Source organism: Magnolia sinica, chromosome 1 (genome assembly GCF_029962835.1).
Source record: "Magnolia sinica isolate HGM2019 chromosome 1, MsV1, whole genome shotgun sequence".
In the NCBI taxonomy this organism is placed as follows: domain Eukaryota; kingdom Viridiplantae; phylum Streptophyta; class Magnoliopsida; order Magnoliales; family Magnoliaceae; genus Magnolia; species Magnolia sinica.
This window is the reverse complement of record NC_080573.1, coordinates 95,769,449-95,795,897: the sequence shown is the minus strand read 5'-3', so window position 1 is coordinate 95,795,897 and position 26,449 is coordinate 95,769,449. Positions and strand designations below refer to the sequence as shown.

Genomic DNA, 26,449 nt, shown 5'->3' with positions numbered 1-26,449 from the left:
TTTATAATAGATTACTAACCAAATACTAATATTAATATTAATTTTTATACTATTATTCTATCATGAACTATTTATTATTATAATTCCATTTTATTATTATTATTATTATTTTTACTTTGTCATGTTGTGAGTCTCACTATATAGGTTATTAGGATTACCCATCTTATGATTTTATAATACTTAAGTATTAAAATTTATTATTATTGTTGTTGTTATTCATTATATATGTTTTAAGATGTTCTATGCACCATTTGGTTTCATTACCTTAAGATTAGGATTGCCCAGTATACCAGTGGGTCACTCCATGTGATCATCTTATAACCCAGTGGTTGGATTGGGAGAATTAAGTGTCGATCGGGATGCTTCTGTGGTCCACCATGGATGGTCAAATGGCCAAGCGTGCGATTAAATAGGCTTATGATCTAAACCGTTAGATGATCTTGAGATTCAATGGACGGTTTTAAGGTCCTACGGCTAACTTGTTTTAAATCATTGATCAATGGCCTTGGATCAGTTCACGCAACTAATTACTTGATGATATCGGGTGCTAAAAGTAATTACACAAAGTCTAATACTAAACCATTGAGTTGAATGGCCAATCTAACACATTTGAGTGGGGGCTTTGCCTGACCAGTCATCATGGACTACTAGACATTGGATTAGGTGATCCGGATTAGCCTTCAAACATGCTGAAATGTTAGTGGGTGTTCGCTAACGATCACATGATTAACGATCATGACATTCCATGGTCTACAAAGGATGACTAGATGGTTGATCTTCCAGTTGCGTAGGTGTGTAATCTAAACCTCATGTGATTGCTGTTATAATCGTATGGTTGGATTGTTAATGATCATGGCATAAGTCGAACAATTAGTGAGTCGTGTGGTCTAAGGCCTGCGATAACTAATGTAAGATTCAAGTGTCTAGCAAGGTTATTAAAATCCTAATTTGGCTTCCATCCTAACACCCGAGTACTAAAAGTACGGGGTGTTACAATCGTCCCTTGTGGAAGCATAACTCTTATGAAGTTTTTTCTTGTTTACCTTGTATATATGCTATCTATTAGGGCTGAAAGTTGGGCGGGTTCAACCTGACTGACCCATGACCAACCCGACATTCGGTTGGGCTTGGGTAGGATGTATTGGCTTTAGTCTCGGGCTTGGGCCATACAAACACCAACTTGATAAAACTTGGGTTGGGCTCGGGTTGAGGTCTCGGGTTGCCTGACCCAACCCGAACCTGATCAATATATAAGTTCCTTGTAAATTAATTATAATTGAGTGTAGATTGTCTATGTTGAAGGCACATGAAATTCCAATGCCGTCAGGTTTCCTTAATCCACGTCATTTTCGATGACTCAAGATAACAAGATACACCAGATTTCTCTCTCCTAAATAGATTGCTTGGTACACACTATGACTTTTAAATGAGTAGTTGTCTTATATATTAGCTTGTTAATTTAGAAAAAAAATGAACTTTTTTTTATGATAAATAACTACACATATAATTAATAAAATTATAGGTACAAAAAAATAAGATGTGTATTGAAAATATAATAGATTAATGTAATAATGAAAATATTAGCATATATCTACCTGACCAACCTGGCCAACCTGACCGAGCCCGCTTGGGTTGGGCTTGGATTGAGAATTCCCAACCTGGGTTAGGGTTGAGGTATATGAACCTTGGGTTGGGCTAAGGTTGAGCACCAACCCGACCCAACCCGCCCAACTTTCAGCCCTATTATCTATCCTTAGATCTCTCATGAAATGTGCTGTTAATTAGTTTAAATCTATTCGGCGGATTTTTTTGTGGAATGGCTTAGAAGATGTGCACAAGTTCCACCTTGTTGCATGGGTTGATGTATGTGAGACTATTAATATAGAAGGTTTAGGCATTAAAGATGTCCATATATAATATTGTTCTATTGGGAAAATGGCGGCAATGGACGGGTTTAGGTGAACCTATAAAAAAGGGGGATGAATTTTGGTGCACCTTCGCTTTTGAGGTCGATTTTAGTCGAGAAATATGGTGATGCTTGGAATGCTTGGGATGTGGCAGTTGCTTCGAGAACAGCTGGTTCTTAAATTTGGAGAGAAGTGTTGTGGACTCAATCTTTTTGTGATGAATAGTCCAAGATTAGAGTTGGGAAAGGGTCAATGGTTCTATAAAGGTATCTTGTGCATAGATGTTCCTTTGTGTCATGAATTTAAAGAGTTGTACTTATTGTTAATAGATGTCTTAAATTTGGAAAACTCGACTAGCCCTGAGAAAGTTCGGCTCGAAGTCTAGCAACAATGTATTTGGAATCCCTGAGATCTTTGACCAGTCGAAGGACAGGCTCGACTAGTCAAAGGGTCCCTTGACCAGTCGAAGCTCTAGCTCGACTAGTCGAGGGTTATGCAGATTGTAAGGCCCGTATCCTAGCCGTACCATTCCGCAGGCTTCCGCGGTCCTCCCAGTCAATTTTCGGTGATCTGCGATCTGTTATTGGCATTTGCGCATGATCCTAAGCCGAGTCCTGCAAATCAGAGTTGGCTCGACCCGAGACTTATACCCTAGTGACCGTGCCGTCGTCGCGGTTCCGATGCCGCGACTCACGCGCCGGTCCGATACCCAGGCCAGGAGATGTGGGCCCGCATTCAGTTCGAGGAAAACATCGGGCATGCAAATTCTGAGAGAATCTCTACAACATGTCACCTTAATCAATCAATCAATCAATCCCATTAAGGGTCAAGTACACATCACCTCACACCCCATCCCCAAGCAACCCCTTAAATTAACAATTCCTTACACAACCCATACCCTTCTTACACAAACTACCCCAAAAGTCAACAAAGCTCTTACACACCCATCACTCACCTCACCCATCACTCCATCACCCATCCCTCTCTCTCTCCTTACAACCCTCTCACTCTCTCATTTCTCAAACTCAATTCTAAGCAACCAAAAGCTCCAACGTATGAGCTTTCCAAACTCTCATGGAGAAGCTCTAATGTGGCCCACTTCCTACCCTCTCATCTCCCATCTCAACCATCAAAACCTCATCACCTTCCGTTGAAATCAAAGCTAAGGCGATTACCTTTCTAAGGAGCTAAGAAGAAGTGGACGGTGGGATCTTAGACCCACATTCTTCCTTTTTTGTATTTTCCTTTTTGTGATTTAAGGGCGCACATATGGTGGGACCCACCTTAATGAATGCTTATATCCAAGAGGGGCCCATAGTGGTGGGGCCCCTCCGTCATCACCGATCTCTCCCCTTTTCTCTCTCTCTCTCTCTATGATTAATGGCCCACCTATGATGTGTGTATTTTACCCATGATGTCCCAACAAGTAGGCCACCTTGATCCCGGTTGGGGCCTACATGACCGGACGGTCACATAGGCCCAGATGAAAGGGATAAATAAATATCAGCTTGATCCAAATCTCGTGGCCCATTACATGGGACCACCATGATGAATGGGCATCATCCAACACCGTCCAGCTTGTTGGACAGTGGCTGGATGTTGGATGGGTGTTATATATATATATGTTGTACGTTATATATACAGGAGCAGAACTATACGTGTGAGCGCCATGTGGGACCCACCTCTTTGAACAGGAGATTGGCTAGTGTACGTCACCCAGCAATGAGGGACCCGCCTTGATTAATGTGTTGCATATCCCCATCGTCCATATTCAAATGATTATAATAGTGGATATGTGATGATGATGTTGCCTTTGTGATTTGGGTAAACTCATGGTTATGCTTCTTACGAGATAAATGTATGTTAGAAAATCCTCCTTGTAGGATCCCAGGATCGGAATCTGACGTATAAGCGCTGGGAGCCGAGAATGGGGTACTATGGAGGCTGTCGGCACTGGATTTCGGTGATCGGGATTCCTACGAGTCCGATCTCCGAGTTTGGGGCATGACAGTTCTCGGTATAAATATTCATAGAGACAGGAAGATAAGCAGGCTTTGGTTATCACAGACATAATACCTTGAAAGTGTGTTGATCAAGTATGAGATGGATTGCAAAGCCAGTGAGCGTTCCCCACGTGGCTCACTTCAAACTTTTCTCAAAACAATGTCCTAAATCAATTGAGGAAAAACAGGTCATGTCTCATGTGCCTTATTCGAATGTGGTGGCAGTTTAATGTATTACATGGTCTGTACAAGACCAAATATTTCACATGCATTCGGTATTATGAGCAGATACATGTCAAACCCCGACAAGCAATATTGGGAAGCGGTGAAATGACTACTTTGATATATTCGAAGTACAAAAGACTTCGTCTTAACTTTTGGAAAGACAAATAAAGTTAGTAGGCTATGTGGATTCAGATTACGCAGGCAGTGTGGATTCCAGAAAGTCGACTTCATGTTACTCCTTTGTACTAGCGGGTGGAGCAATTAGTTGGATGTCGAAGCTTCAGTCCGTGGTGGCTCTCTTTCCATGATCGAAGCAGAATATATAATAGTGATGAAAGCATTTAAGGAATCTATTTAGTTAAGAGGCATGATAAATCAGTTGAAACTTTAGCGGGAGGCCGTGACAATTAATTGTGATAGTGAGAGCGTTATCAATTTGGCTAAAAATTATGTTTATTACTCGTGTACTAAACACATTAATGTTTGTCACCATTTTATCCAACAGGTGCTTGTGGAAGGAAATGTAACACTAGAGAAGATTCACACCAGTGTGAATTTGACAGAAATGCTCACCAAGGTCGTTCCTATAGAGAAATTCAAGTTCTGTGCAACTTCTTTGGGCTTGACGATGGCGTAAAAGAAGGACGAAGTATGCACGAGAAGCATTGATTGAAGATATGATGTGATGCAGATATAAGAGAAGAGGGTAAGAAGCTACACTTTTGAAGATTGAAGACATGGTGGAGATTGTTGTTAACAGATGTCTTAAATTTGGAAAACTCAACTAGCCCTTAGAAAATTCGGCTCAAAGTCCAACAATAATATATTTAAAATCCCCGATATCTACGACCAGTTGAAGGATAGGCTCTACCATTCAAAGGGTCCTTTAACCAGTCGAAGCTTTAGCTCGACGAGTCGAGGGTTACACAGATTGTACGTGGATTATGCGCGGATTGCGTAAATTTGAGGCGGATTCCAGGGAGGTGCATAAGTGGGAGTTTCCCAACTATAAATAGGAGTCCCTAGGGCCATTATAAGGTATTTTAAGGCTTTCTAAAGTATTCCAAATGATTTCTAAAAGGGTTCTAGGGTTTGCGAAGGGTATAGCAAGGGTGAGATTCAAGGTTGTTTGAATCGGATAAGTCCTCTTTCTTTGTAATTTCTATTTTCATAGTGAAGATCTGTCGCTTTGTGTCGTGGTTTTTTCCGAAAGGATTTTCCACGTTAAATCTTTGTGTTCTTTTGTGTTTGCTTGGCGCTCTTGGATTGCTATCCTAAATCCATCTCTATGTGATTCCGCAGAACAATCCCCAACAGTACTTAGGTGTCATTTGGTAAACTGAAAAATAATGTCTAAAAATTAATTTAGCCACTAAAAGCTTAAACTACTGAACTTATGTACTTATGAGTATTGAAAAATCCGTTTGGTAATTTGTTTGAAAAAAGCCGTGATATCTGAAAATAAGTATTTTATTTTTCACAGAAACCTTTTTGGTAAAAACAAACTACAAATGTATGAAAATTGGCAATTTATCATATTTCCCCCCATTGTCTCAATTTCTATCCTTTTGAGAATATGAGACAAAACATGCTATTGCCTTGCCACCAAATTTGGCACATGTATTCCCCATCCACATACATCTGTCAAACATGACCCCTTAAGTAATGGACCATGTGTTGTACTCTTCTTGATAGAATAATCAGCATTGGGTACTGTTGAATTAAATAAATAAATGAAATAAACAAACATATTCCACTATCTTATAGTAAGCTTTCAATTCCCACTACTTCCTATGGCATGGTCCAATTGAGCATTCAATCGACCTCATTTTGTCACTCATGCCATAAAATTATTTGTCAAAATGGATGGACACCATGGATAAAACATATACTTCACAGTAGGCCTCATGGATCCCTTGACAAAATCGTCTGACTTTAGCTACCCAATCTGCTGATTGCCTGTGAACTAGGCGCAGATATTCTGGTGGTCGGGGCTGTGTGGAGCCCATAGGATTCCCCAAACGTTGGCTAAGCCCTGTTTTATTGTAGTGAGGATTGCTTATGTAAATTTCTTCATTTAGAAAAATATTTTTTTATATCTAATTTGTATAACAGTAAATATCTATAAACTACAACCGTAAGACAATGTGTAAGAATTTACATTTGCCACAGAAATAAAAGATTGTTATAACTTATGAAAAAGTTGTCTACCCGTTCTAGACTTATTTGTCTTGACCCGACCAAGCAAGTACATGTTCCCAACAATGGTTCATGAAACAAATGGACAGGTACAAAAGAATATTTATCTTAGCCAAGATGTTGGTTAGTAAATATTATCCACCTTGGGATTTGATTAATCTGATTTTCTGCCAAGGAATCTTCTTAACGGACAGTCATAAAGCAGGTGGGATTAGGAACCGGCAATTAAAATAATTAATAAGGGTAGGCACATATTATTTTTCCATTAGTTGAAAACATTGATGTGATGTACAAACTGTTCGTGAGGCTGTACAATCCCTTTATTATTATTTTTCCCGAGGGTGACGGGCCAACTGCAGGGCAGCGCCAACTGCCTTAACAAACGCACGTGGTAAGAAGACTTCAGTATCAACACGTTACATCAAAATTTTAACTTGAAAACTCTTGGAAGATGGTTGTATTTCTGTAAGGTTTTAGGGCAGCCTCTCCTTGTACGACCTGGATTCAGGCCGCTGATATATGACCCGCTACAGCATAAACTTGCCGTCTAGAAAGAAAAACACTCCAAGATCCGTATAATGGGTCAACCGAAGTTATTTGACACTATCGAAAGTACGAATCTTGAAACTTAGGCTCTCCGAAATTGAATGCATGCTAGAGAATATCTTAAATTAGGCTACACAATAACTTAACTTGGACAGGTTTCACTAAGTCACTATACTGAAATCAGATTGATTGGACAATCCTAATCTCAAATCCAGGGCACTTGTTGAATTAAGGACAATTGGATGTTTTTCTTCATTTATTTATTTAATCTTTAATGGATGAAATTAATTCTCTATCATCCCCATAATCACACTATCAAATAAGCTTAATCACAGGTCCTTGCTCTTGCTCCCGTGGTAGACTCTCAGGAATTTCAACACCTGGTCAAGGGTTTGATTACCCATAGATGGTGAGATCCCACTATGGCGTGAGTGTGAGGCGGTGTGTGTGCATGTGTTAAATAAAAAAAATAAAATAAAATTGATAGCTTAATTTTTTGTCAGATATGTAACCAATGTAATTTCTATAATTTCTAAGGACATTTGGTCAATTTCTATGTAAATTTTAAGGGCATGTTGAATTTTGTAAGGCATTGTGGGTAACATTCCAGAGTAATTAAGTCAATTATTTAGGATGTGCAACATATTAACAAAAATCCCACAATTATTTAGCAATTTAATTTAATTTAAATGGTCTCCTGAGTTACCTGATAATGGATCTAAAATAAGTTATCCTTTAATATCAAAATTGTAATGGTCCTTAATTAATGGATGAGAATCAATGCGGGACACACCAAATTAATCAGAGGACTGAATGCACGACTTGGACAACCAGAGGACAGAATCAAATTCTACGCATTAACGGTGAAGCGTAATATGCTACAAGAATTCACCATGTCTAGATCAAAGCCACTCACCATGTGTGGCTTCGTGGATATGCCCTAGTCAATAAATCAGGCATGTCTTCACATAAGTGCACCACATTTACTTGAGAAAACGGACAAAGGAAAAAGACTGGTATGGTTTAAATTCCCTATACAAGTTTTGTTAGGAAAAATGGTGGAATTACATAAAAATGAATCTAGGATATATCCAAAAGTATTAAGCAAATACAAAGGAGAACATCGCGATTTAACGTGGAAAACCTTTTTGGGAAAAAACCATAGCACAAAGCGACATAAATTCACTATGAAAGTAGAAATTACAAAGAGAGAAGGCTTACCCGATTTGAACAACCTCAAATCTCACCCTTGCTCTACCCCTTTGAAACCCTAGAACTATTTAGAAACCCTTGGAATACCTCTTAATCCCATTTGCACCCATATTTATAGCCTAAGGGAGAATCCCAAACAAAATTGGAAACAAATATCACAAATCTGGCGGATTAGTAAAATTCTGCACAAAATGTTCTATGTCATCAAACGTCCTTCGATGTCATCGAAACTTATCCTTTGATGGCATCGAAGTCAGGTCGATGACATCGAACTAACACCCAAACTGTCCAGAGACAACCCAATTTTTCGTAAAATCTTGATTGCATCGATCCATGTTTAATGTCATCGAAGGTTCAATCGAACATCGATCGATAGCATCAAAAAAAGTGCCCAGTGACCAACTGGAAAAAATCTAAAAATTTTCACCGAATCGAGCACTGTTCGATGTCATCAAAGATGACATTGAACAGATTGTTGATGGAATCGATAGACCCTGTATTTGACCAGATTTAATACATTAAATACAACAATCTACACCATGTCTTCAATCTTCAAACATGTAACATCTTGTCCTCTTTTCTTACTCTGCCTTGCATCATAGCTTCATCAATGCTTCTCTGCACATTCCATCTTCCTTTTACGACATCACCAATCTCAGAGAAGTTACACAGAACTTGAACTTATTTGTAGGAACAACCTTAATGAGCATGTCCGTTGGATTCACGCTGGTGTGAATCTTCTCTAGAGTCACGCCTTCTTCTTCAAGCACCTATCAGATAAAGTGATGACAAACATCAATCTGTTTAGTACGAGAGTTATAAACAGAATTTTTAGTCAAATTTATAGCGCTTTCACTTTCACAATTAACCGACATGGCTTCCCGTAGAAGCCCCAACTGATTTATCATGCTTCTCAACCAAACACCATCCTTAAACGCTTCTATCACTGCCATATACTCTGCTTCGATCGTGAAAAGAGCCACTACAGATGGAAGCTTCCACATCCAACTAATTGCTTCACCCGCTAGTACAAATGAGTATCTTGAAGTTGACTTTTTGGAATTTATACTGCCTGCGTAGTTTGAATTCACATACCCTACCAATTTTGCCCATGTCTTCTCAAAAGTTAAGACGTAGTCTTTTGTACCTCGAATGTATCGAAGTAGCTATTTCATCGCTTCCCAATGTTGTTTGCTGAGGTTTGACATGTATCTACTCACAACATTGACTGCTTGTGAAATATCTGGTCTCATACAGACCATAGCATACATTAAACTGCCAACTGCATTTGAATAATGCACATGAGACAACCTGTTTTTTCTCATTTTATTTAAGACATTGTTCTGAGGAAAGCTTAAAGTGAGCTGCGTGGGGAACACTAACTGGCTTTGCCTGGTCCATCCTATACTTGATCAGCACATTTTCAAGGTATTCTATATATGATAACTAAAGCCCGTTCTTCTTTCTATCTCTATGAATATTTATGCCGAGAACCCTCTTTGCAACCCCCAGATCTTACATATCTAATGTCCTTGATAACCGAGTCTTTAGTATTCAGACATATCATGACTGACGATCAATATATCATCAATATACAATACTAGGATGATAAATTTGCCATCATTCAGTGTCTTGTAATAGACACAGTAATCGTATTCACTCCGAATAAATTTCTGACTCAACATAAAAGAATCAAATTTTTTATACCACTGCCTAGGCGACTGTTTTGGGTTATACAATGACCTCATTAACCTGCAAATCTTTTTTCTCTGCTCCTTTAACTTTATACTCCTCTGGTTGCTTCATGTAGATCTGCTCTTCCAACTTTTCATGCAGGAATGCAGTCTTGACATCCATGTGTTTCAGCTCGAGATCATATTAGGCAACCGATGCCAACACAAATCTAATAGATACTTGCTTAACCACTGGCGTAAATATCTCTGTGAAGTCGATTTCTTATATCTGAGCATACCACTTTGCTACCAGCTTCTCTTTATATCTATCCTGTTTTCTTTTGAATAACCACTTACATCCGATCACTTTTCAGCTCACTGGAAGCTCCACTACCTCCCATGTGTTGTTTTTGTGCAACGAGTCCATCTTATCATCCATAGCCGCCTTCCACTTTTTTACATTAGGTTCATTAAGAGCCTCCTAAATAGTAAACAGGTCCCCCTCATCTGTAATGAGGGCATATATAATATTAGAGTCGTCCTTGTATCTTGCTGGTGACCTGCGATCACGCGGTGAGTTTCTTCTCACAGGTGGCTCCTCCACCTGCTCCTGTACCTCTGTCTCCGCATCCGTTTCTGCCTGAGTATCATTTATCTTAATCTAGACGTCTACGATCAACATTTCTAGTTCCTCTTGCTCCTCTTGATCATTCTTGTGGAATAAGGAGCTTTCATCAAATTTAACGTCACGGCTAGTGATGACCTTGCGTGTGACCTTGTCATATAACCTGTAACTTTTCACACCAACACCATAACCAACAAATATGTACTTTTTGGCTCTATGGTCTAGCTTATTTCTTTCAACTGATAGTACATGAGAATCAATCTCACAACCAAACATGCGCAAATCTGAGTAGTCCATCTTATGACTACTCCATACTTCCTCTAGGATTTTACATTCACTTACCGTAGAAGGAAACCGGTTCACCCAGTAGCAAGTCATGTTAACGGCCTTAGTTCATGAGTCTCTGCCCAACGCAGCATTACTTAACATGCATCGGGCCCTCCAAGAGAGTCCGATTCATTCGCTTAGCCACACCATTTTGTTTGGGCGTGTGGCACACTATGTTGTGCCTAATGATCACTTCATCCATGCAATATTTATTAAACTCAGTAGAAGTAAATTTTCCACCTTTGTTAGTCCTTAAAATCTTTATTTTTCGCCCTGACTATTTTTCCACCATTGTTTGAATATGGTGAAAACTTTATATTTATATTTTATGAAGTAAATCCAAACTTTTCGGGAGTAGTTGTCAATGAATGAAACAAACCATGACGACCCCCCAACAGAATACGTCAGAATGCACCTAATCAAGCACTTCCTTACATACATATTTTCCATATTTAAAAGATAATCTAGATTGTTTACCATATATACAGTGCTAGTATATATCTAAATTAAAATTCTTAAAAGCTAGAATCAAACAACGATCATATAGTACCTTCATGCCCCGCTCACTCATGTGGTCCAAACGAGCATGCCACATACGTGCAGATGTGGAATCTGCAATAGTCATTGTCGCTCCACCTGCTGAAGTGCTCCCGACCAACCTGTAAAGGTTTTTATACATTTGTGCTCTCATAAGCACGAGTACCCCTTTTGAAACTTTAATGACACCATTAAGATCAGTGAACTTGCACCCTATAGCCTCGAGTGCACCGAGAGAAATCAAACATTTCTTCATATCAGGAACGTGCCTGACATCAGTCAAGGTATGCTCCATCCTATCAAACATCTTGATACTCAACGTACTAATAGCCACAATATTACAGGCATTGTCATTTCCCATAAAGTCCTATCCACGATCGCATTCTCTATAACTGGCGAACCAACTCCGATGAGGAGTTATGTGATATGCCGTTCCTGTGTCAAGGATCCACTCATCTCTATGAGTATCATGCAAGTGCTCGATTATGGACACAGATAAAACATCACCTCCACTTATCTCTTCATCAGATATGACAACATTAGCCTCCCTAGAAGAAGCTTTTGTGTTTTCTTTCTTCGCTTTAAGATTTGTACAATCCTTCTTCACATGTTTAGTCATCTTATAGTTCCAACACTTTAATTTTCCTTTGCCCTTGCCCTTTGATTTGGATCTAAGTCTTGAAGACCCTGTAGGTCGCTCAGTATTCATGCCTCTCGTAAACATTACATTAGAAGATGTCCCTATGCCACCATTTATCTTTCTCATGGCCTTCCCTTGAAGGGCTAAGATAACAGTGTCCACACTCAGGGTTTTATTTTCGGTGCACAATGAGCCTGAATGACTCATACGGTACTGGAAGAGAATTCAATAACATACATGCCTGATCTTCATCTTTGACCACTTCCTCCATATCCAGCAACTTGCAAATTAATTTATTAAAGTTACTGATGTGGGCCTCCACATCTCCGCACTCTGCTGTCTTGAAGGTGTACAACTATAGCTTCAAGTGTAGGCGATTCTTAGTGAATTTTTTACATAAATATCTTCTAACTTTTCCCATAAATCGGCTGCAGTTTTCTCCCTCAAAACATTATAGAGAATCTCATCCGTGAGACACAAACGGATCGAGGATAAGGCCTTCTTATCAAAAGTATTCCAATCATCATCACTCATAGTCGGATTTCGCTCCTCAAGAGCACCATCTTCACCTTGCTTGGTTAAGGAACTGATCATCTTGATTTTTAATAACTCAAAGTTATTTTTTCCTGAATACTTCTCAATGTCATACCTAGTGTTTCCCATTAATGCTAATCCTTCAGATTCAAGCTTGCACCCCAACGATTGCTTTGATACTACTTATTAGGAAAAACGGTAGAATCACACAGAGATAAATCTAGGTTAGCAATCCAAAAGTACCAAGCAAACACAAAGGAGAACACAACGATTTAACGTGGAAAACCCTTTTGGGGAAAAAAACCACGGTATGAAGCGACAGAAATTCACTATGAAAGTAGAAATTACAAAGAGAGAAGGCCTACTCGATTTGAACAACCTTGATTCTCACCCTTACTCCACCCCTTTAAAGCCCTAGAACTATTTAGAAACCCTTGGAATACCTCCCAATCCCGTTTACACCTATATTTATAGCCTATGGGAGAGTCCCAAACAAAATTGGAAACAAATTTCGCAGATCTGGCGCATCCACAAAATTCTGCGCAAAACGTTCGATATCATCGAAGTCGGGTTGATGGCATCGAACTAACACCCAAACTATCCAGAGATGACCCGATATTTTCTGTAAAATCTCGATTGCATCGATCCATGTTCGAGGTCATCGAAGGTTCAATCGAACATCCATCGATGGCATCGAAAAAAGTGCCTGAATAGGTCAGCGACCAACTGGAATAAATCCGAAAATCTCGATGGGATTGAGAACTGTTCGATGTCATCGAAGGTAACATCGAACATACTGTCAATAGAATCAACAGACCCTGTATCTGACTAGATTTAAGACATCAAATACAACAAGCTTCATGCACTTGACGTTATAAGCCTGGTTTTTGGGCCAGGTCCTGTTCAGAGTGGGACCTACTTGATGAATGAACTGAAACTTACACAAATTCCAGGTTAGCACGTGTTCGTTGCAGATGGCTTATTCAATCTTATCGTCGGGGAAATGGACTTACGATTACTCTAAGTTAACTAAAAATGTAGAAGGGACCGCATCTTTCTAGATTGGCACTCGAAGACGAGGAACAGAAAATGGGTATTGGTTGTGGTTGTTGGAGAATGACAGTGGCTTAATCCATAAACTGACTTTTGTGGTCCTCTCTTTTTGAGATCGACATTACAACAAGACCATTTCAAATGTCGTACATTATATGTGGGTAAGAGAGAAGACCATTTCAATGAATTCCCACTATATATATGCATGGCTTGTGTCCTTGTTTCTCACCCTCGAAAGCACTTTGAATCCCATTAGCTCCTATAGCTTTCTTTTTTCCTCGGATTTTATAAGAATGAGGATGGCTGCTCACATCCTTGTACTCGCCCTTCTCGCATTCACTTGTTCTCTCACACATGCCTCTGACCCCAGTCCCTTACAGGACTTCTGTGTTGCGATACTAAAACCACAACCACCAGGTTCATATTCTCTTCTTTGCATTTGGTTTTGACACTTTGTAATGCACTCACTATGTCGTCTCTTGATTTTATACATGCGAGATGCACCCACCAGTGTATTTGAAATCACATGTGACCACATATGAGATCCAACTCACCGATCAGGTGGGCCCAACTTCGTTGATTCCCTGGGCTCAGAAACAGACCAGATCATGCATCTGGTGGGCCGAATTTGCAAAATGTAAATGCTCAATTAACATCTTCCTACCTCAGATGATGTTGTCGTGTCACTTGCCATATGAACTGAGCTAGATGATGTAATAGAGCCCACCTGATAAGTGGCATGGAGCTTTCATGTAAGGCCGGGACTACACTAGTGAGCTCAATTGGCATTTCTCTTTAGAACTCCTTCAATATTTGAAGACGAGTGTTCTGCTTCTATCTTATGGTATCATTTATTTTGCAGTATTTATAAATGGGTTCGTGTGCAAGGACCCAAAGATGGTGCAAGCTGGTGATTTCTTCTTCAGTGGGCTAGACATGCCGGGCAACACTGCAAATAAGGTTGGGTCCAATGTTACAGCAGTCAATGTGAATCAGATACCCGGACTCAACACTCTCGGTGTATCCCTTGTCCGCATCGACTATGCACCTAACGGTCTCAATCCTCCTCACACGCATCCACGGGCTACAGAGATCTTGACTGTCATAGAGGGCACACTCTATGTTGGGTTCGTCACCTCCAACCCTGACCATCGCCTAATAACAAAGATCCTAAATAAGGGTGATGTGTTTGTCTTCCCAATAGGCCTCATTCACTTCCAATTCAACACTGGCAAAACCAATGCGGTTGCCATCGCTGGTCTGAGCAGCCAGAACCCTGGTGTCATCACCATAGCTGATGCTGTCTTCGGTTCGAAACCACCCATATCTGATGATGTTCTCGCAAAGGCCTTCCAAGTGGACAACAAAGTGATTGATTTACTCAAGGCACAGTTCTAGATAATTAAACAGTTAAATATGTTATCCCCAAATAAGAAATGTTTTCTTAACCTATTATAATAAAAACTTCTGCTTGAATAAGTCAGGTTAATAATAAAAGGTTTCATTTGATTGGTTTGACAAATTGTTCTTTTTCTAGTTTTTTTTTTTGTCAATGAAGGCAGACGAATTTGATCACTAGGATCGGCATTGAGCAAAGGTAGAAGAAATTGAAGTTGAGCATCCGCATGGGTGGCAGAGCTAGGCCAATCATTAGCCAAGAGAAACCAGATCACGAGCCCTGGCCCAAAATTCAGATGAATCCAATCATTTGTTGCACGAAAATTTGTACAAAATAGATGGACAGTTTAAAAAATGGCCAGTTAAAAGCAAAACCACCAACAGACTATATACAAAATACAAGTCTGGCCTACCAGATGAGTGAACACGCTTGCCTATGCCCGACCATTTTACTGCAGATATCTGGACACATTTCCGCTAATTCTAACCCATCTAAGTTATGTTTATGAAACCTGTCCAATCCCACTAAACAAGTACCCAGCTCTGTGATTTAATGAAGTTGGTTCCTTGGGAAAAGAGGGAATGAATGGCCAACCAAATCCAGCCTAAAGCATGACTTGGTGAATACTGTCCTGCGAGTTTTGTAATGTTTGTTTTCACCAGATGGTTCTTACACATGCATCGCACGAGCTGTGTATCACTAGATCCTATTATGTAGTTGACTTGTACCATAAAAATGGGTTGGTCATCGTTTCAAGTGCGCCAAAAGTATATTTCGAAGACATTCACAGTAGTTCCAGTGGGAAATTCACTTTGATCGTGTGATCAAACCATACATTCAATGGCATGAAGAGGTATGGGTGGACAAGACTAGTTATAGATGGTAGGATTAGTAATGGTTATTTCAGACCATCAGTTAGTATCCTTTTTGTCTAATAGTGGACAAAGGGTGAGCAGTTAGTATCCTTTTTGTCCAATAGTGAACAAAGGGTGAGCAGAACACAATTATGAATATAGGGGATCACATTTGCCAATGAGTCCAAATGCAACTAGGTTCATGGAAAAGTTTTGATTTGGACCAGGTAGCATAGGATTTTATGGACAGTCTATGACACAGGGAGGGACATGACGAGGTCGATCACCATCTTCCTCAAGGGATATCTACTCCAAATCCATGAGCTTTCTAGACCCCTCGCAAAGCTTCCTCAAATCTACTAGGGATTAAAAATAATAATAATATATAATAATATTAATATTAATAAAAAGAAGAAGAAAGAAAGAATGTCTAATAAATTGATTGATAATAAAAAATGAAATTACAATCCTTTAAATAATGAGCTCAAACCTAGGACGAAGTTTTAGACTCAAACACCCTAAAAAATCGTGACTTACTATAAATAGTATACTTACTATTTATAGACGACGTCCATTCCTGCTAGACTTCATGGTTTTCGGCCAAAATGTGTAAGTATCCAATTTGGCCTAACCACGTTATTCTCCTAATCTTTCTAAGCCGCTTTCATGTTTGGCACAACTCCTACAACTCAAAGGATCAAAAGTTATACTTGAACTAGAATTTACTATTTATAGTGAAAACATAAATAAAATGGGTTTTTGACCATTGATCCGGTGGAATCAAGCCGATATGGGCATGCCAGCATAGCAGGGTTGGTTGGCTTAAGTAGATCCTCCTACCCCAAAATCGTATATGATATATTGAAAAAATCATCCCGGTTTGCAAGATACGACTGTTTTAAGATTCCGACGATCTAGATCATTTTCACCTCTGATCGGGTCTTCTTGGTCCATCTTTTACATAAAAATGTCTGTGACCCGCTCTCCATCAGTCTAGGTCAAGAGGAGGGTCAAAATGTTTGATCGGATGTAAAACAGGTTAGAGCACTCTATTGGTTCTAATAAGTGTAAATCTTCACAGCAATCTCTAATTTTTTATAATAATATATATTTTGGAGGGTATCGATGTGCTCTCCAAACAATTTTTATGAAGAAAAAGGGTCATTTTTCAGAAAGGGAGATCACACTACTGGTTACTTTGTCAATCTGAAAAATGACTAGCTTTACAGAAATTTAGGTTGGCCAACAAAAAGTACAGTCCACCCCTATGATATGAACACAACCAAATTCAGCCCCATAACTGTACATAAGGGGCAAAAGGGCTGAAAAATCAAGGCAAGCATCTCAATTACCTACTTGCCAACAACCAAAACTTGCCCTCACCGGATTAATCTTCTCCCCATCGGGCCTCATATAGGAACAAACTTTATTTTTCTCAACATCCCTATGCTCGTGTTGTCTAAAGCAACCAAACTCTGAATTTTTTGTGGAAGCTCCATCCTATTCCAAAAAAAGCGATCATGGTCACAAATACTACCATGTTCTGCAAGGCCGTCTGCCACCGAGTCCCCCTCTTTCAGGGTGTGTGAGATCCTAGAGATGATGGACAACCCGAAATGATCATTGCCCTCACATAGAACCAAATTTGTGTCTGAACTTAGAATTTATTATTTTTAGTTATCATTTTTTAACACATTTTAGGGTCTTTAGCATCATTATTGATGTTATTATATAGATTTTTTGATATTTTAGGATCCATACAATTTGTAGCAAATTTTTTATTTTTGGAAAAATTAAGTGGTCTACTTGAGTTAAGGTTTTGGGCATGTGTCGCCTATTTAAGGGCGTCATATGTTCTTTGCAAGGACATTCGATACAATAAAATTATCTTCTTCCCGTTCTCTTTTTAGAAAAGTCAGCCCTTTGGCTTCAAGGATACTTGTTAAGCAAGAGGAAATGATCACTTCCCTTATCTTTGTGCCCTACTTCACTATGTGGTATCTTAGTGAGGTTTAACCTTGGGTTAATGGCATTCAATACTGGAATGGTTGGCAATAACCTTGCAGATGATACTTCGAAGGAATGATTATTTAGGGATGAATTCAGAGACAGCCAACGAAACCACCAGTAAGAAATATATGAGATTCAAACAATAATTGGTCATATATATCGTTTAGTCTTAATCGTACATATAAATTTTGAATTAAACCAATTAATTAAGGCCTAAATTTGATTGAAAATAATCATTTAACTCTGAATCATGTCATATTATCCCCATTCAAAATGAAGAAAATAGCCACCATGTGCCTTAATTGATTATTGATTCAAAATTGACCGTTGGCGATGTGTTAAGTTGAATCAATTAGATCTCCCAATCTGCACGTTCATTTGCAATCAAATAAAGAACGGATATTCCTTACTAAGGTTTACACCATCTAATTGGTCAAAACGAAAAACGGACTGATGATAAAAAATAAAAAATAACTAGTATTTAATAACATGAGTTCTTTAATACTACTTTTATTAGAGTTTTAGAAATAGAGGGGAAAGATTAAAGTCATGGGTCACAATGGAGTTCCCACGCAAAGGTCGATATCTAAACATGTTCATCCATCCCTAATATGATTCCCGTGCAAATCAAGTGACAGACCCCAATATCTCAACTATTTAAATTACCAATAAGAACGGTTAAAACAAAATATCAATGGTAAAAAATACTTGTAAAATCATTACATTAGAAACTTGAACTCTCAATGGATCCCTAAGAGATCAATGGATCCCTTGCTAAATCATATGAACCTCAACTGTATCATGATACCTGAACCAACAACAACCATATATAAGCCATTGCAATTGACTTCATGAGATGAGTCAAAGCACATTATATTTGTAACATCTCAGAAAAATTCGTACAAAGACCCGAGTACCACCTCAGGCAGAAATCTCTAAAGACCGTATACCGTGGAAATTAGACGAAAATCAATTAAGTACTAAACTAAATTAATCAGTGGATTAGCTTGAACCACTATCTATACAAACTGTAAGACCCAAAATCATTAAAATCGATAACTCAACATTACTAGAAAACCTAGGAGAAATCCCAAAATCTAGTTGCTCTCGGGAGCACATTAAAACTCCGTATCAGACTTGGACCGCGTGTCGAAAGTCCGATTACCGCGAAACTATAAGGTTATGACCGCCTTATTGGGCTTGAAAATCATCACGGGAATCGAGCCCAAATAGTATCCAGAAATGCACAACTTGAGCCTTGAGCGAAGTGCGTGAGAAACGCGAATATCTTTAGAAAATGAACCAGAACTTAAGTGAATTGAACCGTTCGCTTGCGGGTAAAATTGAAGACTTCAGACCATCAGATTCTGACCTAATTATACCCATGGATCAGGGAAATTTCCTTGTACCTATTGGTATACTTGTGAACCTGATCGAGTGACAACGACCGTTGATTTGATATGGATCTTCCATGGTCGATCCACTGATCCGATCGTACCAAAATCATAACCTGGCCTAGATCCATTGTCAGGGAACTTACTCTGTGACATAAACAGGTAATGGACCTCCAGATGAGCCCCATTCGTCAGAAATAGTCACCCTTTGGCTATAACCTAAGTATACCATGGCCCTGGGGCCATTTACATCACTTCTGAGCTTATTTAAAGACCTTAAACCACCCCTCTAATTCCATATGAATTTCTCTAACCCTAGGAGAGAGAAGAGAGAAAAGAAGAGAAAAGGGTGAGGAGAAGAGAGAGAGATAGAGAGATCATTGCTACGATTCACTCCCACGAGTCCACACGCCGTTTCGCCTCCCCACCATCGCTACATGAACCTTTCTAAGTATAATTTGAGTAAGAAATCCTAACCCTAATCTTGCTTTAGAAATCCAGATAAAGTAATCAGTGAAATAGCTAACCTATTTCGTGATTTAGGTACCCGTTGTTCCGTTTACGGTAACATAGGATTCGAACCGCATCCAAATCAAGTATTCTGACGAAAGGTGCAGACTATAAACATTTAAGTTATAGTTTTTAAGGCTTTCAATGTCAGCAATGATTTATATCTGACTTGATTGCTGCCATATAATCTTAGTCACGATGTATTCGATAAACTATACATGTGTGCGAACTATGTGAATATATAATGCATTCCATATGTTTGTTGAAATGTTTGAATGAAAGTGAAATTTTGATTTATACTTGCCATGACTATTAATCTAGAATACATGTTTATTGTATGTATGACAACTCCTTTGCAAAAGGATTTGCCATAATATATGTTAAAACTCATTTAGTTCACGTATGTAGTAATGTATAGCCTAAGTGTTTGATAAAATGACTAAATGAGAAATTGTTTGATGAATCGTTTTTAGTAAGGGTGTTGAGATAGGATTCTCAACCACCTTATCCATATCTATAACTTCCTTCATGTAATATAAATTACCACTATGTAATTTATAGATGAAATGCATATGTATTTTAACATGTTTAATGTGTTTGATAAAATGCTCAAATGAGAATTATGTTTGAACTGTTCGTTAAATGCTGTTATGCATAACATGTGCGACTACCTATTGCATTTGGGTATGTTTGGGACTACTACGTAGTCCAGGCAATCAGTAACGGTCCTCAATTGAGTGACAGAACTAGTTTCGCCACATTAGATATGTTCGATGAAGCTGAGCCGTACGATGATTGTCGACAGTGGTTACGTAATGTGGAGTGCTTATGCGCTTCATATCGATTAATTCAACTTGCACTCGTACTAATCGCACTTGTCAAATAAACCGATTGGCCTATTGTGTGTTTACCATGTATGGACGCTACTACTTGAATCTAAGGTACCGCTTACTAATGTAAAGTCCGTTTCAATCATGGTACCAAGATCTACTAAGACTCATGAGTCGGGCATGGTGGTGTATGGGACGTCGTGGTCGAGCTGTCGGCCTATGCTGGGGTAACGAACTCCCCGTAGTGACTAGTGAGCAACCAAAACTCGTGAGCCGAATATGGTGGTATATGGGACACCGTATTCGAGCTGTCGGCCTACACTAAGGTGACAAGCCTTCCAGTAGTGACCTTAAGTATAAACTAAGCCTACACTGAGGTGACGAACCTCCCTGTAGTGACCTCGAGTGTAAACTCATGAACTTGCCTATCTACTATTTTCATCAGGGGTGATGCCCTACAACTTTCCTATCGTATGTGACTAACTAGGATTGACAACCTTAGATGGATCCTTGTTTGAGTAAATGATAAAAAGGGTGGTACCTTAGCTTCCCAAATCTGCTGTATGAATAAGCCTAATAAACTACTTGGCTAACACGACCATGTACCGCATTGCATGTGCTTTGGCGAGGAAGTGCACGTCTAAGAAGTTTGCCATGTGTGATTATTAGATGAAGTCGCTGAGGGAGTGTAGGAGAGGGCATGCATCATTACTACATATCATTCTTGCATTAACAAGAGTAATTAGGAAGTGATTTTTTATTGCTTTATCATTACTGCTTGACTAAATTGATAACATGTTAACCTTTGCCTTATAGTACCACTGAGTTGATGACTCATTCCCACTCTGGAACGGTGTTTTAAAACACCAACCAGACTCTGATTTAGATGCAGGTTATGATGAGACTTTCGCGATGGAGCCAGATTTCATTGACGAGGAGGAGTTCTCCTACGTACAGCTCTCAGGCAGGTCTGTGTAGACCTAGAGCTGCGTCGTCGGGATTACAGGGACATTGGATTAGTCGAACATTTACTTTTTGATATTTTGTGTATTTTGAAACAAATTATGTATATATTCAGCCCAGTAGCACATTCATACTCTGGAGGTTATGAAACACGTATATACTTCATATAATTAGTTCAGTCTTCCACTTGCTTATTTACGTTAACTCTGGAGTATGATATACTATTTTAGTGTAATCCCACTCATGTTTAATACACTAGTATGGACAACATTTAAACATCATTATCTATGTTGCATAAGTGATGCGTTGTAACTCGGGAGTTGAGCTTTGCTCGACCCTCGATTTTCGGGGTGTTAAAATATTAGAAACTTGAACTCTCAATGCATCCTCAAGTCTGAGGATTAATCAAAGATAAAAGAAATACAGGTCAATTGTAGTCCAGGCACGATCGTCTCCTTGTCTTGAGACTTGAATTGATCCTTCAATGCAAGTGTCCAATAGGTGCAATAATAGGAGCCACTTTTCATAGAAAATTTATATTCGTATGTAGAGTCGGGCATAGGCACACTAACTCATCGTCAAACTCAATGGTAAAGACTTTCTATCCCGATTCGTGATCAGCTCCCTTAGATGTTATAATCCCTTAGGAATGATAACAACCACAGGTTTATCCTACAACTTGCTAAGTGATCGTATAATATTACAGTATTAAGATCCATGGAATGCATCTCTCTTGACCAGTGACTGTTCTACCCAAATTTAAGTTCCCACAAAAAATTAGAGGAATTCTTCTCTTTTAACTCATATTGAAAGTACGAGTTATAAATGTCATAAAGGGGGGCGAATAGGACAATACAAAATATTTTGATATAATGTGGAATAATAAAACAAATACTCTCAATTGCTTTGAGTATTGAAATCTTGATTCCAAATAGTTCGTAGGACAACCTTATTTCACGATGTCTTTGATATCAAAATATCAAACTTAGAAAGAGATTATCAATCACAAGGAAAGCGTATAAAGAATTAACAATCACCACAATACACAAGGAGTTATAGTGGTTCGGTGCTTAACTCCACACCTACTCCACTCTCAAAATTACTACCCTCATAATTTTGGCTTTCACCGTTTCAAGGTTTTCACAGGATCACCTTAACAATCTTATACAGTTATTGTGATTTTTATGGGTTATCACAACAAAACTCTCTTTGTGATTTTCACAAGCTCACCACAAAACAACCTGCTGAGATTTCTGGGCCTATCTAAAAAAAAATAAAAATGAAATAAAGTAAATATAGTACTTATCTTCAATTGACAAGTTGATGACGTAGTTGTAGCTTGATTGCGGTGATCTTCTTTCTTGGGATATATATGAATCCGTATATGTATTCAACCCAAAAAGAAAATAGGGATCTAATATATTTTCGAAGTTATAAACAATGCCCTAGCGCTACAAATTCAATTCTCTAATTCTCAAGTAGAGTATGGATTACTCTATTAAAAAAAGATTAAACTAACTTGAGAAAGAGAATAGAATAAGCTAAATCAAATATAAGATTTACCGCACAAATAGCTTAAGGTGTCTTGGACTTTCACTATTTACTTGAGAAGATAGATCTCTAATTTTGGTATTTTAAATGAGTAAGAGAAAGCCTCCATTTATAGCCAAAGGATTTGGAAATTTATCTGGCCCGATTTTAGGTTCGGCTAGTCGAATTCCAACGATTTCTTTACAATGGATCTTCGGATTTCGCAGAATGAAATCTTTCAAAAATTCGGCTAGTCCAAGCCAAAATTTGGTTGGCCGAACCTCCAGTTCGGCTAGCCGAATCTCCATGAGATTGAAATCTTATCTTGTTGGAAACTTGATCGAACATACTTCGGGATGAATCATGCATGTGTGTATGTATGAACTCATTTTGGTTACAATTGTACTGATTTTGTATGTATGTATGAACTCATTTTGGTTATGATTGTACTGATTTTTTTTTTTTCTAAAGCCAACACATGCTTTTTAGGTTCTTATTTAATGGAAACTTATCATGTGTGATCCTTTTCTGCAATTTTCATTCCTAAATATCCAATTATGTCTTTTAGCGACTCTTGAAGTTTCATTGAAAACTCCATTGTTTTTCCCAATGTTTCCTTGAGTCACCGATACATTTCCTGGTTTCGGCAGATATCTATACATGTTTCTGTATCCCCAGTCAGCAGTATACGTAATGATACCGATACACCAAACACTGGTTACAGTAGTGCCAGCACTATATGATCATTCCTCACACACACAAAAAATGCTCTCATGCAACAAGTTCTCATGGGAACTTTGTGAGAACTTTGACATGTGATGTGGGCACAAAATTCGGACAGCACACTAGACAAGTCACCTCTTGAAACCCGCTGGGCTAACTTTTAGGCCTCATCGAACAATTTGTTAGGCCATAGTAAAGTGGAAATCCCCAGGCCCTTGATTACCTCTCATTTTGCTATGCCCCACTAGATTTTTGGATCAGGCCAAAAGTTCTCACGAAGTCTCTCTCTCTCTCTCTCTCTCTCTCTCTCTCTCTCTCTCTCTCTCTAGAGAGAGGCCAATTACTGAGTTGGTTTAATAATTTGGACAATGAAAATTACAGCAACAAATATTACTTTGCCTTGTGATGATGCAGGTTGGAATCCCAAGACGTCACTGTGGGACCTGCTGGAATCAACACTGACTTACCAACACAGGACATACGCCGAGGCCATCAAGCAGCTGACTTCGAAGCCGGTTGCATCCAGCTAGAAGCTAAAATGCAGTAGTTTTAAGTAAATGTTGGGAGGCCCGATTTTTTGAAGAAACCATGTGATACTGCTTGCTTATTCATATATGTTTCTGGCATCGGTGGCCATTTGCCAATCGCTGCTGATGGCCCAGGTAATGTCTGTATTGCTATAATTTATAAGTATCGAGAAAGCAGGACCTTGGGGATATATCCAATTCTAATGTCGTTTTGTAGTAGCAGCAACGAGGGGCTGGCTGGTTTGGGGCATTAGAAAGAAGCCTCTTGTTATTTGCTGTTTTGCTTTTTCTCTCTTCTTTCATCTGTAGTGAACTCTCGACCAGCCTGTAATTTTTGTTTCATCCATTAAAGGGCACACCTTTATTTATTTACTTCCATTCTAAATTCTGTGCAAAATCCGTAGTCTTGCTGGGAAGCTGACTCTTTTATTTTCTCTATTATTCACAAAATTTCTAGAATGGTTTTGCTCTGAGTTTCTTGGTGAGGAATATAGAAATGATCATGCTATGCTGAGATCCATTTGTTTTTGCTTTGGAATCCTTGTACGGAAATGCAACTTACTCGTAATTGTATGTTGTGCTGAGAGGAGCTCGAGGACTTGAAATGAAAACTTTTTCCTGATTTTGTAGTTATACAGGACAGATGCCTACCTCTATCGGAGGGGATGAAACAATTTTACCTGCATTACATCGAACTGACCCTGTCTATCAGGTACCCAACACCCTTTATTTTGGCCTTGATCTGAAAAGGCAAGCTGATTCAACATTCGGGTGGGCCACCCCACAGGGAACAATATAAAATTATATACATATAGCCTCTAAATTCTTGTGATACGGCCCGCTTTAGTTTTGGAATAGCGTGATTTTTTAGGAATCCAACAGCAGGCTGTACACAATTCTAATGGATGGTGTCCCCGACCCAACTGTTTTTATGGTGTGGCCTGCCCCTTGTTAGCATAATTCCATTTTAAACTCTATAGTTTTTTAAAAGACACTTGTGTTAATTTATCATACTTCAAAAGATTAGAAAAATGGGGGTTTTTACCCCAGGATTCCTCTAAGATTTTGGATTTTGATTTTACCAAATGGTGCCTAAGGATCTGATATTCCTTCTTTGGAGAAGTTATACTAGTGTCTTCCTTTAATTTTTCTTTACAAAGTGGGGAATCAAGAATTGTGGGGCCATGTGGTACGTGTCTATTATCCAATCGGCCAATAGATATGTGCTGATGTGATTATTAGACAAACAAAATATATGACAGATTCAATCTTGGGCCAATTCATAAAAAATATATACATACATTACTCAAAATATTCGAATTCATGTAGCCAATTTGATGATTTGATTGGCCTGATTTTATTTTATTTTTTGTTCTTGTTATTAGCATAGTGGGATGCATACGTTATATACATACCACACATAGCCACACTAGTCTCGAGTTTCACTACTTTTTAAAGAAAAAAAGTTGGATGAGTGCATTTTTGTAATTTCATCCATCACAAAGCACTTCCAATATAATTTCTAATCATCAAGGCATTACATGGTAAAATATATGTGCATTATTCATGGTACCTATAATTATTTTAGTTATTTTAATTAAAGTTTTGTTTTTTTAACTTTATTTATATTTAATACACACACACATATATATGCATGTAGCAGTTTTTTTTTTTTTCAATTCCGTTTATAGTCCAAACAATATTAAATCCGAATTTTTGGCATTTATGTTTTTTACGATATTTTTTTACTCTATTTTTATAGTCGAAATTGAATTAACACAAACATTTCCTGTGCCCTTTTTGGCCGTTTGCTGTTTTGCCATGTTTTTTGGGTTGAAAGGTGCACAATGCAGCCTACCTGATCTTATGAAACATCCACGACCAAGTGTGCCAGTGCAAGTTACTGTTGCGTGTCCATCTTTTCCCACTATCCCAATTCCGTCCTTGTTTGGAGATTAGCTTTGAGCCTCATCTTCCTAAAATTTTAATCTCAAGATATTTCCAAGAACTAGTAATTTCTCATTATAGCCAACCAAGCGTTAGGTGTTGCGTTGCAAAAAAAGTGTTATTTGGTTTTATCACCTGGCAAATATGAAAATGGTAAAATTAAAGCCACTTCCTTCTTTTAGCCCCTTTGCATGTCATGGTGCAATCTCCGGGGCCTTTGGTCCCTCAGTTGGTAATTAAAATAAATAAATAAATAAAGATTTTTTTCTTGACAGTTGACA

The 26,449-nt window shown here is 38.6% G+C and overlaps 2 protein-coding genes across 2 annotated transcripts in view; both read left to right on the top strand.

Annotated features, from left to right (window-relative positions):
- LOC131251969 (UDP-D-apiose/UDP-D-xylose synthase 2) overlaps positions 1 to 24,593 on the top strand; it is a 90,759-nt gene extending 66,166 nt beyond the window's left edge. Inside the window, exon 9 of the mRNA XM_058252948.1 lies at positions 24,109 to 24,593. Within this exon, the coding sequence (XP_058108931.1) occupies positions 24,109 to 24,224 (116 nt within the window). The 3' untranslated portion in view covers positions 24,225 to 24,593. The remainder of the gene's footprint in view (positions 1 to 24,108) is intronic.
- Positions 13,694 to 15,003, top strand: LOC131251991 (putative germin-like protein 2-1). The gene is made up of 2 exons (XM_058252957.1): positions 13,694 to 13,898; positions 14,344 to 15,003. Exons 1-2 carry the CDS (start codon positions 13,775 to 13,777, stop codon positions 14,877 to 14,879), a joined length of 660 nt encoding a protein of 219 aa, XP_058108940.1. The 5' UTR covers positions 13,694 to 13,774; the 3' UTR covers positions 14,880 to 15,003.
- Positions 24,594 to 26,449: the final 1,856 nt, after the last annotated feature.